This window comes from Triticum urartu, chromosome 1 (assembly GCF_003073215.2).
Source record: "Triticum urartu cultivar G1812 chromosome 1, Tu2.1, whole genome shotgun sequence".
Lineage (NCBI taxonomy): Eukaryota > Viridiplantae > Streptophyta > Magnoliopsida > Poales > Poaceae > Triticum > Triticum urartu.
Genome location: NC_053022.1, coordinates 368,558,373 through 368,574,792, shown reverse-complemented (window position 1 = coordinate 368,574,792; position 16,420 = coordinate 368,558,373). Strand labels below are relative to the sequence as shown.

The 16,420-nt window shown below is 46.7% G+C and overlaps 2 protein-coding genes across 3 annotated transcripts; both read right to left on the bottom strand.

Annotated features, from left to right (window-relative positions):
• Positions 1 to 10,799: 10,799 nt before the first annotated feature.
• LOC125512949 (U-box domain-containing protein 33-like) lies at positions 10,800 to 13,182 on the bottom strand. 2 transcript variants are annotated; one of them, XM_048678014.1, is made up of 7 exons: positions 12,859 to 13,182; positions 12,645 to 12,766; positions 12,396 to 12,517; positions 12,171 to 12,251; positions 11,928 to 12,024; positions 11,682 to 11,828; positions 10,800 to 11,593 (listed from the first exon to the last, which is right to left on the bottom strand). In XM_048678014.1, exons 1-7 carry the CDS (start codon positions 13,043 to 13,045, stop codon positions 11,114 to 11,116), a joined length of 1,236 nt encoding a protein of 411 aa, XP_048533971.1. In that variant the 5' UTR covers positions 13,046 to 13,182; the 3' UTR covers positions 10,800 to 11,113. The 2 variants fall into 2 exon arrangements, with proteins under 2 accessions (XP_048533971.1, XP_048533965.1); XM_048678008.1 differs by having other exon boundaries at positions 10,801 to 11,593; positions 12,171 to 12,275.
• A 1,755-nt stretch (positions 13,183 to 14,937) lies between these two features.
• Positions 14,938 to 16,121, bottom strand: LOC125512966 (glutathione S-transferase T3-like). Its single transcript, XM_048678024.1, has 2 exons — positions 15,701 to 16,121; positions 14,938 to 15,613 (listed from the first exon to the last, which is right to left on the bottom strand). The coding sequence occupies exons 1-2, from the start codon at positions 16,107 to 16,109 to the stop codon at positions 15,033 to 15,035; spliced, it is 990 nt and encodes a 329-aa protein (XP_048533981.1). The 5' UTR covers positions 16,110 to 16,121; the 3' UTR covers positions 14,938 to 15,032.
• Between the last annotated feature and the right edge of the window lie 299 nt (positions 16,122 to 16,420).

Here is a 16,420-nt window from a genome sequence, read left to right as displayed (position 1 = left end):
TAGACAAGGTTGCTTCTTCATGGAACCCTTCGTGGGTGGAGCCCTCCGTGGACTCGCGCAACCGTTACCCTTCGTGGGTTGAAGTCTCCATCAACGTGGATGTAGGATAGCACCACCTATCCGAACCACGGGAAAAACATCCGTGTCTCCAATTGCGTTTGAATTCTCCAAACCCTTCTCCTTACATTCTTGCAAGTTGCATGCTTTACATTCCGCTGCTCATATACTCTTTGCATGCTTGCTTGATATGTATTGTGTATGTTGAAATTGTGCCTAAAACTCCACTCAAACCAAAAAGGCCTAAAAATTGCAACTTTAGCACTAAGTGTCTAATCACCCCCCCCTCTAGACACATCTACTTCTAGATCCTACACAAACCCCTATTATTTTAACATTTGGAAATCCCCTCGTTTTGCCAAAACCCGAGCTTAGCCTAGACGTTTAGGCTCCTCGAGTTGAAACCAACCCATGTAGGTTCAAGTCTCAGACTTGGCATGGGTGCTCGCATTTTACTGGATTTATTTCATGTATTCCTGCGATGTGCCTTCAGTGTGAGATGACGTCCCCGTCAACGACGAAGTATCTGTGGCAATTTCAACAATTTCAAGATTTGTCGCCAAAGTCTCCAAGAGGTTGACAAGGGTGAGTACATGTGCATGTACGCGAGCGTCTACGTTTGTACTATATTTCTAAAACAAATAACTTATCCAATGTTTCTAAAACATTTCCTTTCTACCGGTTCAACTGCCTGCCTCGGTCGGGAGGTTTCAGTGGCGAGATCACGGGGAGTTCAAAATCCTGCGACCTCTGGCTTTGGGCCCATGCATGCAAATATGGAGACGGACCAATCTATGTTTTCGTGGGCCTTTCTCAAGACGCGGATGCGATCGATCTAGGCAGGTTTTTCTAAACAGCAGACCGTGATCGCAGCGATTCCATCGATCAATTCGCCATCGTCCTCGTATGCTACAACACAACACTTGATCGCCGCCCAACCTCTGCACGCCTCGCGGACGCCGTCTACAACTCCGGCACTACCTCCCTTCGCCGGGGTTGCCCGCTCCTATGCGGCAGTCGCGGCGACGTTTCCACACCCCATGGCCGGCGTTCCTCCGACAACTCATGGCGCTGCAGCCACGGGAGGGCCAAGCCCTCGCGCCCCTACGGTCGCAGGGGCGACCCCTGCTCCTTCGCATCCTCTGGCTTCGGCGTTGGGATACTCCGGTCCAACGCATCAGCAGCGGGGACCGGCGTCGGTATACAACTACGGTCTTCCACAGCAGCAACCCTGGTTATGGCCATGGTTGTCAATTCATCTCACCGTACGGTATGGCCGCCGCCGGAGGACAACCTCCCATGTATGGGGTTCTACCAATCAGGGTGTCCGCCCCTCCGCAGTTCCATCCAGGGGGGGTTGTGGCACAACCGGTTCAGAAACGTAAAAAGAAGAAGCCGCAAAATCAACAGTTTGTTGGTGGAGCTTTGCAGCATGGTGTTCATACTACTCCACAACAAGTGCCGGTTCAGCAACACTTTCCGCAACAACCCACACAACAGCTCGTTCAAACATATTAGCAAGGACATTATCAGCAGGTTGTGCAACCTCAACCAATGATGCCTATGCATGTCGATGCCTCGCCTTTGACAGCTCCAGGGTCTGATGTGCAGGTCGTTTCAGTGCCCAAGACCAAGGCTAAGAAGGGGGTTCGATGCTGGAAGTGCGCGGTTGATATGCATGCAGCGAAAGATTGCATCGTGCAACATTACTGTTATATTTGTGACAATATAGCTCATCCGAAGTTGCAGTGTCCGGTTCTTAAACTCGCTAAGCCCAATGCTTCTTTCTTTGGAATTGGTGCTGAGGAGACTTACTTTGTACAGTTACCAGATTGCGTGGTGAAAGAGCACTTGGCGCCGACGCAGACACCGATAGCACGTCTTCAGGTTACTGGCCTGATGGTACCATCTAGCGTCGTCGAGAGCCAGATTATCAGGAGATGTCCGGTCCATGATAAATGGAAGTGGGAGGCATTTCAGCATGGGTCCGATGCTTACCTTGTTAGCTTTCCGTCTTTTGAGGATTTGGACAGGGTGGATGGAATCCAAATGAACGTGCCATCAGCTAATGCCTAGATGACTATTACCGCATGGAGATCACAGGAGGTTCCACATAAGATCGAACTTCAGCAGATTTGGCTTCATGCCGAGGGCGTTCCTCATACGGTTCGCCACTTTTTGGGATTATGGGCCGTTGGTACTCTTATGGGTAAGATGTTGGATGTGGATCTTTTTACTCTCCGACGCCGTGGAGTTGTCCGTATTCTCGTCGCTATGACCAACACTCAGATTTTGGCAAAGGACAAGGATGATGCTGGAACTTTTGTCGCGACGGATGTGGTGGTCAAGCTCAAGGGCTATGCATTCACGTTCAGGAGGGAGCCAGAGGGATACAGTCTGGATCCTGACTTTGTTCCATTCATTTGGAGATGCAAGCATGATGATGCCGGTGATAATAGTGGTGCGAAGGAGAAGGACGACCATATGGACACCTCGGAGCACACTGGCAACCCATCCATTAATTCATCCTTTAGTTCTGCTCCAGCGAATGTCAATCAGGTGCCTTAGGTGCAACGACGGGAACTCGTGAGCCTTGGTCTTGGTGATGCACCGGGAGGTGGATCCCCGCGGTTACACCGGCAGGTGTCATCATCACGTTCCCTGCTGCAGGGCATGCCTGGACCGCAACCAGCGTCGCCAACTCATTCGGCAGTGTCGCATCCCGTGGTTCTCAAGTCCGTGCATGCCACTGACGGCTCGGGGGGGCACCCGGACTCTTCATTGGTGCACCGGCAGCCGACGGGTAAGGTGGCGTTGCAACCGTCGTCACCAACACTGACAGTAGCGACGTAGCCGGTTGCTTCCATCGTGGTGCAGGACAGCGATGTCACGGATGGGCGACGGAATGGGGCTTCGAAGCTACAACCTTCAGCTACTCGGGACGAGCTGAGCAAGCTGGCCCCGGCTGGGCGTGGCACTGAAGGACCGGCTTCACAGCCTTGCAAGCATACATTGGCTGGGCGTGAAACTCAAAGGCCAGCCTCGGGAGTACAAGCATGCATGCATGCACAGGATGGGCATGGTGCTAAACGGCCATCCTCGGGTGTACGGCCATGCATGCATACACCAGTGGCTGATTTTAGGCCCCAGGTGATGACGGACTTGTCCGTCCCAACCATGCAAACACCCGTTGGACACCCTTCAGTCCCTGGTGGAGCCCGCCATGTCCATCCCTACCGCTTTCGCTGGTACGACTGGTGCGGTCCCTGACACCCTTCAGACAGCGACCTCGTCGCTTGAGCCTGCGGTTGAGACTGTCGGGGAGGGGGTTGCTACTCCATCATCACCCCCTCCACTGGCAGTACAGCGGGCGCCACGACTTCCGCTGGGGATGACACCTACATGATGGAGTAGTCGGCATATGATTGCCGACGACGGTTCTATGGACACAGATGAGGACTCCATGGCCAAGGCTATGCGGCGTAAGGCAGTGCAGAACCTCGACAACCAAGGTATTACGTCGTCTCCCAAATCCTTTTTAGCCTTTTCCAATACTGCCATATTTTCTAAGTTAAATAATGTGGGTGTTAGTCTTGGAAAGAACGAGAAGCATATTTCTATTTTGACGAACGCTTTGAAACATTTGGAATATGACCGATTAAAAGTTACTCCACGTGTTTCTAGAAAGTCATATACCTCTTATACCGATGAGGAGGAGCTGCATGCCACATTAGATGGTCAGCTACTCTCTCATTTAGTAGGAGCGGTTTCAGACGTGGGTCTAGATGAACCTGAGCTTAGTTCATTGATTGAACTTACATCATATGGACGTAAATCAAAGACCGCACGTTCGAAAAAAGATAGTAAGATCCATAAGAGGGCAAAGTGTTCTAAATCTCCCATTGTTTCCTCATGAGTGGAATGTTTTTTAATAGCAGAGGTCTTCGTGACTTGGCTAAACATCTATTCATTGCGGAATGTAATAGGGAACACAATTTAGACTTTTTGGCTATCTCTGAAACGGGAAGACGTGATTTCTCAGTGAGTCTACTTAACCGTCTTTCAGGCAGGATGGACTTCACTTGGGTTTTACGACCACCTAGAAGTCGTTCTAGGGGCATTTTACTTGGCGTAAATTCAGGCACTATGGATGTTTTGGCTAGTTCGGATGGTGAGTTTCACGTTAAACTCCATATTCGCAACAAGGCCGACAACTTCACATGGACCCTCGTCGCCGTGTATGGGGCAGCCCAGGATGAGTTCAAGGCTGATCTTCTTCATGAATTGGTTAATCTGGCGAAAGATAATCCATATCCCATTCTTATAGGTGGGGATTTCAATTTGCTTCGATTTCCAAATGAGAAAAGCCGTGGTAGGTTTGATAATCATTGGCCTTTCCTTTTCAACGCTGTCATTGACAGTCTAGATCTGCGAGAGGTGTCCATGATTGGAAGACAGTTCACTTTGGCGAACATTCTTCCGGAACCGACATATTAGAAACTAGATCGCGTTTTAATGGATACTGACTGGGAATCTAAATTTTCTATGGTGTCTGTTCGTGCTCTACCTCATATCGAGGCTATATCAGACCACGCACCCATTCTCCTAACTACTGGATTGCCACAACCACAACACAGACGCAAGTTCAAATTTGAATTTGGGTGGCTGCTTCGGGATGGCTTCCATGATATGGTCAAGGAGGCGTGGGAGAAACCGGTGGCCGGGCCTACCCCAATACATAGATGGAATAACAAAATACGTGCATTATGTAAATTCCTTGGTGGTTGGGCTAGACATACGGTAGGTTTCCTCAAAAAGGAGAAGCTTCGTATTTCATCTATCATTGATGAATTAGAAGCTTTGGCAGAGGTTAGACCCCTATCTGAGCATGACATCGAGATTAAGAATCATTTGAATGCACATATAGCTAACATGCTGCGTGAAGAGGAACTTAAATGGTACCAACATTCTAACTCTCAGTTTATCCTGAAAGGTGATTCGAATACTAGATACTTCCATGGAGTTGCCAATGGCAGACACATGAAGAAAATTATTCATTCCCTACAACAGGACGAGGGCACAATTGAGGGGCATGAGCAACTGAAATCTTATATCACTAATTATTATAAAAATCTGTTCGGAGCCCCACAGGAAGGTAACTTCTCGATGGATGAGTCCCGAACAGGTGACATCCCCCAGGTCTCTGATGAGGAAAACAGCCTTCTAACAGCCTCATACTCGGAGGAGGAAGTTAGAAAGGCGGTTTTTCTAATGGAGCATAACAAAGCCCCAGGTCCAGATGGTTTCCCCGCTGAGTTCTATCAGAACTTCTGGGTTGTCATCAAACCAGATCTCCTTCTTTTGTTTAGCGGCCTTCATGCTGGCCAACTTGAATTGTTTCGCTTAAACTTCGATGAGATTATTTTACTACCTAAGGTTAATGAGGCTGAAAGGATACAAAAATATAGACCTATTTGCCTCCTTAATGTTAGTTTTAAAATATTCACGAAGGTTGCGACTATAAGGCTAAATTCGGTTGCTGAACATGTGGTTCGACCTTCACAGACTACTTTTATGCAAGGCAGACACATCCTAGATGGAGTTGTTATCCTTCATGAAACAGTCCATGAACTACACCGGAAAAAGCTGAATGGGGCGGTACTCAAAATAGACTTTGAAAAATCTTATGACAAAGTCAAGTGGCCCACTCTTCAACAGACTCTCAGAATGAAAGGATTTTGTGCAGAGTGGCACGCCATGGTCCATAACTTCGTTTCTGGAGGTAGCATTGCCATTAAGCTAAATGATGACGTTGGGCAATATTTCCAAACGAAGAAGGGATTGAGACAAGGTGATTCGTTATCGCCCATGCTATTTAATATAGTGGCGGATATGCTAGCCGTCATGATTGAGCTGGCCAAGGTTGATGGCCAAATTGCTGGGATAGTAAATCACCTAGTTGATGGTGGTCTCTCTATACTTCAATATGCCGACGATACGATTCTCTTCATGGATAATGACCTCGAGAAAGTGAGAAATATGAAACTGATTTTATCTGCATTCGAGCAACTCTCGGGTCTCAAGATCAATATTCATAAAAGTGAATTGTTTTGCTTTGGCGACGCTCAAAACGAGGCCCACCTTTACGCTGAACTATTCGGATGTAGGTTGGGCGAATTTCCGATCACATATTTGGGGATACCGATACATTATCGGAGACTCACAAATGCTGAATGGAAACACGTTGAGGAGAGATTGCAAAAAAGACTTAGCAGTTGGAAAGGTAAACTGCTGCCTGTGGGTGGAAGATTGGTCCTCATAAATTCAGTACTAAGTAATATGGTACTATATATAATTTCCTTCTTCCAGTTGCCGAAAGGAGTCTTACATAGATTGGATTATTTCCGATCAAGATTCTTTTGGCAAGGATATAGCGAGAGAAGGAAATATCGACTGGCCAAATGGAGTGTGGTTCGCCGTCCCAAAGACCAAGGCGGGTTGGGCATTCATGACCTTGAGGTTAAAAATAGGGCCCTCCTCGGTAAATGGTTGTTTAAATTACTGACGTAAGATGGTGTATGGCAAACCCTCCTAAGGAGGAAATATGTGGGTTCCAAGGCGGTATCCCAGGTATACTGGAAGCCTGGGGATTCCCATTTTTGGGCGGGTCTAATGGCTACAAAGAAATATTTCTTTGGCTATGGATCCTTCTCGATTAAGGACGGCTCGGAAATTAGATTCTGGGAGGACAAGTGGCTAGGAGATACCACACTCCGGGAACAATATCCAGCTCTATACAACATTGTGCGCCACAAGGGTGATACTATTGCCACGGTAATGGAATCATTTCCGCCAAATGTGACATTCAGAAGAGATTTAATTGGACCCAGACTACAATCGCGGAACATCCTGCTCCAGCGGTTGTCCATGGTGCAATTGTCACATGGGTCTGATGTTTGCCGATGGAACCTCCATAGGAATGGCCAATTCTCAGTGGAGTCAATGTATAGAGCGTTAATCCAGTCTGATGTGCCAGTTGATAATAATAAGAAGATCTGAAAGATGAAGATACCTCTTAAGAATAAAATCTTTGCATGGTATCTTCGTCGCGGAGTCATTCTTACTAAAGACAACCTTATTAAGAGAATTGGCGTGGTAGTCCACGATGTATCTTTTGTCACCAAGATGAGACAATAAAACATTTGTTCTTCCAATGCAAATTGGCTCGTTCTATATGGTCAGTCATCCAGATAGCTTCTGACTTGTATCCTCCTTGTAGTGTTGCTAATGTATTTGGCAACTGGTTACATGGGATTGATCACAGGTTTAGAACTCTTCTTAAGGTGGGAGCGCTTGTCGTTATTTGGTTGCTTTGGCTATGTAGGAATGATAAGGTTTTTAATGATAGAAGTACTTCTCTGATGCAGGTTATTTATAGATGTACCAGGACTCTTCGTTTATGGTCCTCTCTACAACGTGTGGAGAATCGAGACCTGTTTACGGAGGTGTGTACACGATTGGAGGATATGGCGAGGGTTACTTTTACCCAACATGGGTGGTAGCATGATCTTAGGATTGGCCCACCTTCATTTTTCATAAAAGTGAATTGTTTTGCTTTGGCGACGCTCAAAACAAGGCCCACCTTTACGCTGAACTATTCTGATGTAGGTTGGGCGAATTTCCGATCACATATTTGGGGTATCGGAGACTCACAAATGCTGAATGGAAACACGTCGAGGAGAGATTGCAAAAAAGACTTAGCAGTTGGAAAGGTAAACTGCTGTTTGTGGGTGGAAGATTGGTCCTCATAAATTCAGTACTAAGTAATATGGTACTATATATGATTTCCCTCTTCTAGTTGCCGAAAGGAGTCTTACATAGATTGGATTATTTCCGATCAAGATTCTTTTGGCAAGGAGATAGCGAGAGAAGGAAATATCGATTGGCCAAATGGAGTGTGGTTCTCCGTCCCAAAGACCAAGGCGGGTTGGGCATTCATGACCTTGAGGTTAAAAATAGGGCCCTCCTCGGTAAATGGTTGTTTAAATTACTGACGTAAGATGGTGTATGGCAAACCCTCCTAAGGAGGAAATATGTGGGTTCCAAGGCGGTATCCCAGGTATACTGGAAGTCTGGGGATTCCCATTTTTGGGCGGGTCTAATGGCTACAAAGAAATATTTCTTCGGCTATGGATCCTTCTCGATTAAGGACGCTCGGAAATTAGATTCGGGGAGGACAAGTGGCTAGGAGATACCACACTCCGGGAACAATATCTAGCTCTATACAACATTGTGCGCCACAAGGGTGATACTATTGCCACGGTAATGGAATCATTTCCGCCAAATGTGACATTCAGAAGAGATTTAATTGGACCCAGACTACAATCGCGGAACATCCTGCTCCAGCGGTTGTCCACGGTGCAATTGTCACATGGGTCTGATGTTTTTCGATGGAACCTCCATAGGAATGCCCAATTCTCAGTGGAGTCAATGTATAGAGCGTTAATCCAGTCTGATGTGCCAGTTGATAATAATAAGAAGATCTAAAAGATGAAGATACCTCTTAAGAATAAAATCTGTGCATGGTATCTTCGTCGCGGAGTCATTCTTACTAAAGACAACCTTATTAAGAGAATTGGCATGGTAGTCCACGATGTATCTTTTGTCACCATGATGAGACAATAAAACATTTGTTCTTCCAATGCAAATTGGCTTGTTCTATATGGTCAGTCATCCAGATAGCTTCTGGCTTGTATCCTCCTTGTAGTGTTGCTAATGTATTTGGCAACTGGTTACATGGGATTGATCACAGGTTTAGAACTCTTCTTAAGGTGGGAGCGCTTGCCGTTATTTGGTCGCTTTGGCTATGTAGGAATGATAAGGTTTTTAATGATAGAAGTACTTCTCTAATGCAGGTTATTTATAGATGTACCAGGACTCTTCGTTTATGGCCCTCTCTACAACGTGTGGAGAATTGAGACCTGTTTATGGAGGTGTGTACATGATTGGAGGATACGGCGAGGGTTACTTTTACCCAACATGGGTGGCAGCATGATCTTAGGATTGGCCCACCTTCGTTTTTCATAAAAGTGAATTGTTTTGCTTTGGCGACGCTCAAAACAAGGCCCACCTTTACGCTAAACTATTCGGATGTAGGTTGGGCGAATTTCCGATCACATATTTGGGGATACCGATACATTATCGGAGACTCACAAATGCTGAATGGAAACACGTCGAGGAGAGATTGCAAAAAAGACTTAGCAGTTGGAAAGGTAAACTGCTGTCTGTGGGTGGAAGATTGGTCCTCATAAATTCAGTACTAAGTAATATGGTACTATATATGATTTCCTTCTTCCAGTTGCCGAAAGAAGTCTTACATAGATTGGATTATTTCCGATCAAGATTCTTTTGGCAAGGAGATAGTGAGAGAAGGAAATATCGACTGGCCAAATGGAGTGTGGTTCGCCGTCCCAAAGACCAAGGCGGGTTGGGCATTCATGACCTTGAGGTTAAAAATAGGGCCCTCCTCGGTAAATGGTTGTTTAAATTACTGACGTAAGATGGTGTATGGCAAACCCTTCTAAGGAGGAAATATGTGGGTTCCAAGGCGGTATCCCAGGTATACTGGAAGCCTGGGGATTCCCATTTTTGGGTGGGTCTAATGGCTACAAAGAAATATTTCTTTGGCTATGGATCCTTCTCGATTAAGGACGGCTCGGAAATTAGATTCTGGGAGTACAAGTGGCTAGGAGATACCACACTCCGGGAACAATATCCAGCTCTATACAACATTGTGTGCCACAAGGGTGATACTATTGCCACGGTAATGGAATCATTTTCGCCAAATGTGACATTCAGAAGAGATTTAATTGGACCCAGACTACAATTGCGAAACATCCTGCTCCAGCGGTTGTCCACGGTGCAATTGTCACATGGGTCTGATGTTTTCCGATGGAACCTCCATAGGAATGGCCAATTCTCAGTGGAGTCAATGTATAGAGCGTTAATCCAGTCTGATGTGCCAGTTGATAATAATAAAAAGATCTAAAAGATGAAGATACCTCTTAAGAATAAAATCTGTGCATGGTTTCTTCGTCGCGGAGTCATTCTTACTAAAGACAACCTTATTAAGAGAATTGGCATGTTAGTCCACGATGTATCTTTTGTCACCATGATGAGACAATAAAACATTTGTTCTTCCAATGCAAATTGGCTCGTTCTATATGGTCAGTCATCCAGATAGCTTCTGACTTGTATCCTCCTTGTAGTGTTGCTAATGTATTTGGCAACTGGTTACATGGGATTGATCACAGGTTTAGAACTCTTCTTAAGGTGGGAGCGCTTGCCGTTATTTGGTCGCTTTGGATATGTAGGAATGATAAGGTGTTTAATGATAAAAGTACTTCTCTGATGCAGGTTATTTATAGATGTACCAGGACTCTTCGTTTATGGTCCTCTCTACAACGTGTGGAGAATCGAGACCTGTTTACGGAGGTGTGTACATGATTGAAGGATACGGCAAGGGTTACTTTTACCCAACATGGGTGGCAGCATGATCTTAGGATTGGCCCACCTTCGTTTTAGGCGTTATACATACTCTACATGTTTTCTTTGTATTTCGCCTTTTTATTTTTCGTTTGTGCGAGAAGACTTTATTTGGCTGTGTGCATCGTAGTATGCAGAGGCCGGATGTAATGCTTAAATCTTTTAAGTAATAAAGTGCTCCTTTTCAAAAAATATGTGTTAAACCACTACGACGCACCAGACTATTTTATTTTTTTGCGAATATGCAAAGCTTGCATATCATTTCATCGATGGATGGAGCAGAAGCATAGCACAGATTAGATACCTCACATTACATACACTAGCAGGCGCAAACATGATGGCCCGAGCACGAGGAGGAGGGAGTGCTCATCCCCAAAGTCCTACGCAAGGCTAACTCTCCGAGATGACGTATCCTATCGCGGTGGCGTCGGCTCGAGCACAACATCGGGCATCCTCTTGGATGGATTGCATCACGCGATTGGCAGGTGAGCGTGAGTGATCGAAAATACATTCAAGGAAACGGGCACCGCTGCTGCTGCTGCTGCCGCCTCGTGTATTCCTCGACCGCGGCACGGAGGGCAAAACTGGGGCGCGCGAGCGTTAGGGCGACGCCGGCGACGGCCACGCCTTCGGGCGACGGCATCCCGTCGAGCCAGCAGCACCCGGCCACGCCGGCTTCGCAGGTGAACCCATCTTCGTCGGCACGAGGCGACCATGGTATGATGACCGACGACGGAGACGACGCGGCGGCCAGCTTCCTCTGACACTGGCACTGGCAGTGCCAGAGCACCGCCTCCGGTTCTTCCTTGCTCGTGCTTTGCAGTCCCGGGGCCGACATCGTCGCCGTCGCCTCCCCGGATTCCTCCTCGACCGTGTCCCGCTGGATTGCCTGTCGTAGCTCTGAAATTTCTTTCTCTGCTCTCGCCAGGGCTGCCTCGAGCTCCTCCCTCTTCTTCACCTCCTCCAGGTACAGCTCCTCGTGCTCTTTCGCCTGCAATGCAAGGTCTCGAATCAAAAAATGTTTCCAACTGGAATTGGCTAGTTTATGATGAATTTGGGTTTCTGACAAGGGGTTGTACTTTCAGGAGAGATGTGGCCACTTCTTCGTCTGCCTTGTGGCGCCTGCGGGATTCGTTTAGAGCTCTGTTCATCAGGTCCTCGGCTGCTCTGCATGCCTCCGTGAGTTCACCATAGAACCCCAATTCAACCTCAATGTCATCATCATCCTAGAAGAGAGAACAAAATTCAGAAGCGTGCCATCCTGACATTCTTGCAAAAGGCAGTGTTTGAAAATTCAGGAGAAGTCGTTGAATGATCTGACTCACCTCTTCCTGGTGAGTTGACAAACGAAGGACTTCATGGCCAGGATTAGGGAGCAACGGTGCAGTGACAGCAGATGATGCAATCTCTACTTTCGCTTCCCTACAGTGGAAATCTGAGTCAGTTTCCTAAGGTAAATTGCGGAAAGTTCTGGCTCATAGATTTTGGAAACACCGTTTTCAATTAGTCTCACCAGTAGAAAAAATTTAGAAAGCTACGACATCGGATTTTTTTTTTAAAAAATTTACCTGGTGCAGATTAACTGCTCCTTGCAGACGAACCAGATCTTGCACGATGGATCAGCTCTCTGCATTATCGCTGCTGCTGTCCTGCAAGTAGGCCTGTCAAGTTTTCTAAAACCCCAAAACAAGAAACTTCAGTTGTGAATAATCATCTCTTTATTAGACTGATAAAAACATACAGAGCATGTCTGAATTTGCAAGAAACAGAGTTCCGTCAGGAGGATATCATACGTGGAGTACTGCCGGTCCGCGGCAGCCGAAACCACCAGCTCGGTGATCCCGCGCAAGCCAATGAGCTCGACGAGGCCGGACGCGACATCCTCCTTCTCAATCACCAGCTTCTCACACCTCACCTGGAGTTTACGGACATTGTGCAAGTCGATAAGCAGATGAAACCTTTCAACCTTGTGTTAAGAAGCTGAGTGTTGAAGAAATGGAAAACGCTCTTCAACATTCAACCGGAAGAAAACAGAGTAGTACCTTGGTTTTCCGGCACTCATGGACGTAGTCGTCCAGCATCTTGTCCGCCTTGTCGCGCTCCATCCGTCTGAAGGAGCTCACCTGCTCCGAGCTCAGCTTGCTGGCATGGAACTTGGCTCCCACTGATGGAGATAAATAACCAAAAAAGGTCACCGACGATGCACTTACAGATGCCGGCCGGAAACATGCATGCGCGATGAAGGCGAGCACGTACTGACGGGGATCATCTGCGGCGGGACGTGCACGTGCGTGACGACGACCGTGGTGGCTGTGGCTCCGCCGCAGAGATGGCCGAGAGCCCACGACAGCGTCGACCGCCCCGCCCTGCGCTCCGCCGGCACCACGACGAACACTTTCCTATTGTTCTCGTCCTCCACCGCCACCGCCACCGCAGCCTCCATCGATCGATCGTCCCCGCCGCGGCTGGCTCCTCCTCGGTTCTTGGAGCTCGCACCAGGACCTTGCGGTTGAGGACGCGCGGGTTTAAGCTATTCTAGCTTGTATGTAGAGGAGACTTTGGACCTGGCGGACGGGAGGGAGACGGTGGCGCGTCGCCGTGGCCCGTGGGAAGAGGAGGAAGCCACCGGCGGGACGCGACAGCGACGTGGGACACGGAGGAGCCGACCGACCCGTCGGTCAACTCCGAAGCTCAGGTTGTTCTGAGCTCGCTTGTCGCGTCACTACAGGACTTTTGCTCGGTTTGATGCCGAATGATTGTCGTGTCATCTGCGTTTGACTGGTTATTTCTCGTATATAGTTTCCGCTGCACGGCAGGATATAAAGATGCTGCGAATATTGCATCATATGCTCAACGCCTCAACCTCAACACCTACGGCCACTTCTTTCAAGCAGCTCTTAGAGCATCTCTAGTGGATGGTGTAAATTTGGACGTGTATATCTTCATATACACGACCATATACACCTTACTAAATTATACACCTTCCAGTTTTTCAGTGGAACGTGTAAATTAGGACGTGTATATTTTCAACGGCTATATTCAAACGGCTATATTTCCAACGGCTATATTTTCAATGGCCATATTTCCGATCTATATAAACCACCCCTACCACCTCTCTTCCAGCACACTTCTACCTGTGACTTCTCTTCTCACCTAGATTTCTCTATCGTTTCTCACGCAACACAATGAACACATCCACTTGGGACATGAGTTCTTCGTCATCTTCATCTGGCGACGATGAACTCATACTTGCAGCATTCGCCGAGCGCGAGGAGCAAGAGAGGAAGAACGCTCGACGCCATGGCGGTTCCAAGCATGGACGTCAGTCAATCGATCGAGGAAGAGATGCCGGATTTATTCTTCTGTGGGACGACTACTTCAAAGAGATTCCTCGCTTTCCCGAACATTTGTTTCGATGAAGGTTCGTAATTAGTACACTTCTCTGCTTTGGTCATTTTTTCATTTCCCTGTCTCATTTACTTTTTATGCACAGATTTAGGATGTCGCGTAATTTGTTCAACCGCATAGCTGATGGTATACTTGAGCATGACTATGATGGTTTTTTTACGCAAAAAAGAAGTGCTTCTGGAGCTCTTGGGTTACATCCTCTGCAAAAGATGACTGCGGCAATGCGTATGCTAACATATGGATTAGCAGCTGATGGTGTTGATGAGTACATCCGGTCCGCTGAGTCTACTAATTTAGAGTCTTGCAAGAAATTTGTGATCAAAGTTTGTGAAGTTTTTGGGAAAAAGTACCTGAGATCTCCAAATGAAGAAGACATTGCTAGGTTACTTGCAATAGGGGAGGAAAGAGGATTTCCCGGTATGTTAGGGAGCATAGATTGCATGCACTGGGGGTGAAAAAATTGCCCCAAAAAATGGCATGGCATGTTTAAAGGCCATGTGAGCGAGCCCAATATGATCTTGGAAGCAGTTGCTTCACAAGATCATTGGATTTGGCATGCTTATTTTGGTTTACCAGGGTCTCTGAATGATATAAATGTTCTTCAACATTCTCCTGTTTTTATAAAGCTAGCCGAAGGCCAAACTCCTCCAGTGAATTATAGCATCAATGGCCATCAGTACACAATGGGGTATTACCTTGCAGATGGTATCTATCCACGGTGGGCAACATTTGTGAAGAGCATACCAGCTCCAACTAGCAGAAAGCATAAAACTTTTGCCAAGAAGCTTAAACTTGATCTAATTGACCATGTGTGGCAAAAGTTTGGAAACGAGTGATGTCCTAGTTATAAGTTTGTAATCCATTTCTTTTCATGTAGTTTTAATTTATGCAATGAGTGATGTAATCCATGTCTTTGTAATGCAGCTATCAAAAAAAATATTTATGCAATGAGTGATGTAATCCATGTCCTCAACTAGTAGAAAGCAGTAAATAGTTCTTACAACTACAACATATAGTTCACATTACCCTAGGCCGCGAGCAAGGATCTCCTTCTGCTTATCTTGGTAGAACTGCTTTAGCACATCAGTCATACCACTAGTGTCGATGAGCATGACCCTCTCATCTAATTCAAACTGTCTCCATGCATCCTCCCTCTCATTTCGTGCATCGTCATTCTTTCTGAGTGCAATCTCCTCTTTTCGCAATTCCAATTGTTGTGCGTAGCGAGCATTTCTTGCCGCCTCTTTGATCTCATCCTTCTCTAGCTTTGCTGCCCACACAGTTTCTAATGACAGCTTGCAAGCACTGTCATCAGCTTTACCTCTCTTATCCTTCTTCACACCATCAGGTCTTTTCTCATGTTCAAGAGCATCAGTGCGTATCGAGGTAGCATCAGTACGTACCGAGGATGCATCACCCAGATCATTGGTGGCTGTGCCCGGACTTGCATCAATGGTCTTCTTTTGTTTCTTAAGAGAAATTTCAACTTCTCTTGTCTGCCACTTTGGATACTTCGAAAACTCTACATAGCAATGCATCAGTGTGAAAGGCTTCTTTTTTTTAAGATCCATTTCCTTGAACAAAATGTGTGCATCGTTTGTCTGCACATATAAATATGTTGTCAAAATAAGCACAACACATATAGAATATTGCACATCACATATAGAATTACAAGAAATGTGCATACCTTTTTTTTCTATAGTCCTTCCACTTTCTTGCCTATTTAAAATCTGCTGAAGGCAACCACAAAATTTAGAGGTCTCTCTGTTAATCGTTGTGTAACGGCCATTGATTGCATTAGCATTACACTCCGGCCATGATGATTCCTTGTGTGTGTTGTAGTACTCTGAAATTCTATCCCAATAAGCATCTCGGTTTTGATCTGTCCCAACAATATCCAAACTTGTATTTGCCCATGCTGCTATGAGAACCTTGTCCTCATCACTAGACCAATTTTTTCCTTTGTTGGATTTTCCTTTCTCTGTTATTGCAGAATGATGCTGAGTTGATGGAGTTGCCTGCTCTCCAATTGGACTATCTGGTTGTGTTTGTGTGTAACCAAAACCAATGGTGTCCAAGAAGCTTTGGTCACCATCCATCTGCAAGCAACCAATGCATAGCTATTTTAGACCACAATCTGACATCAAATTGACATGGCCAAGCAACAATTTGCAATAGACAAATACCAAATATCAACACCAGATGGAGAAAGCATTGCAATTTCCTGCTTTTCCCCACCCACTCAGCCTCACTGTTTCGATTCAGAGCTGCCTCTCCCCTGCCCGTCGACCTCACTCCTCTCCCCAGGCCGCAGGCCGCCGGCCTCCCCAGCCTGTTGACCTCCTACCTCTCCCCAGGCCGCAGCTAGCGCCGCCCGCACCCGCACTCCGCCGCCCGCATCCCGCACCCC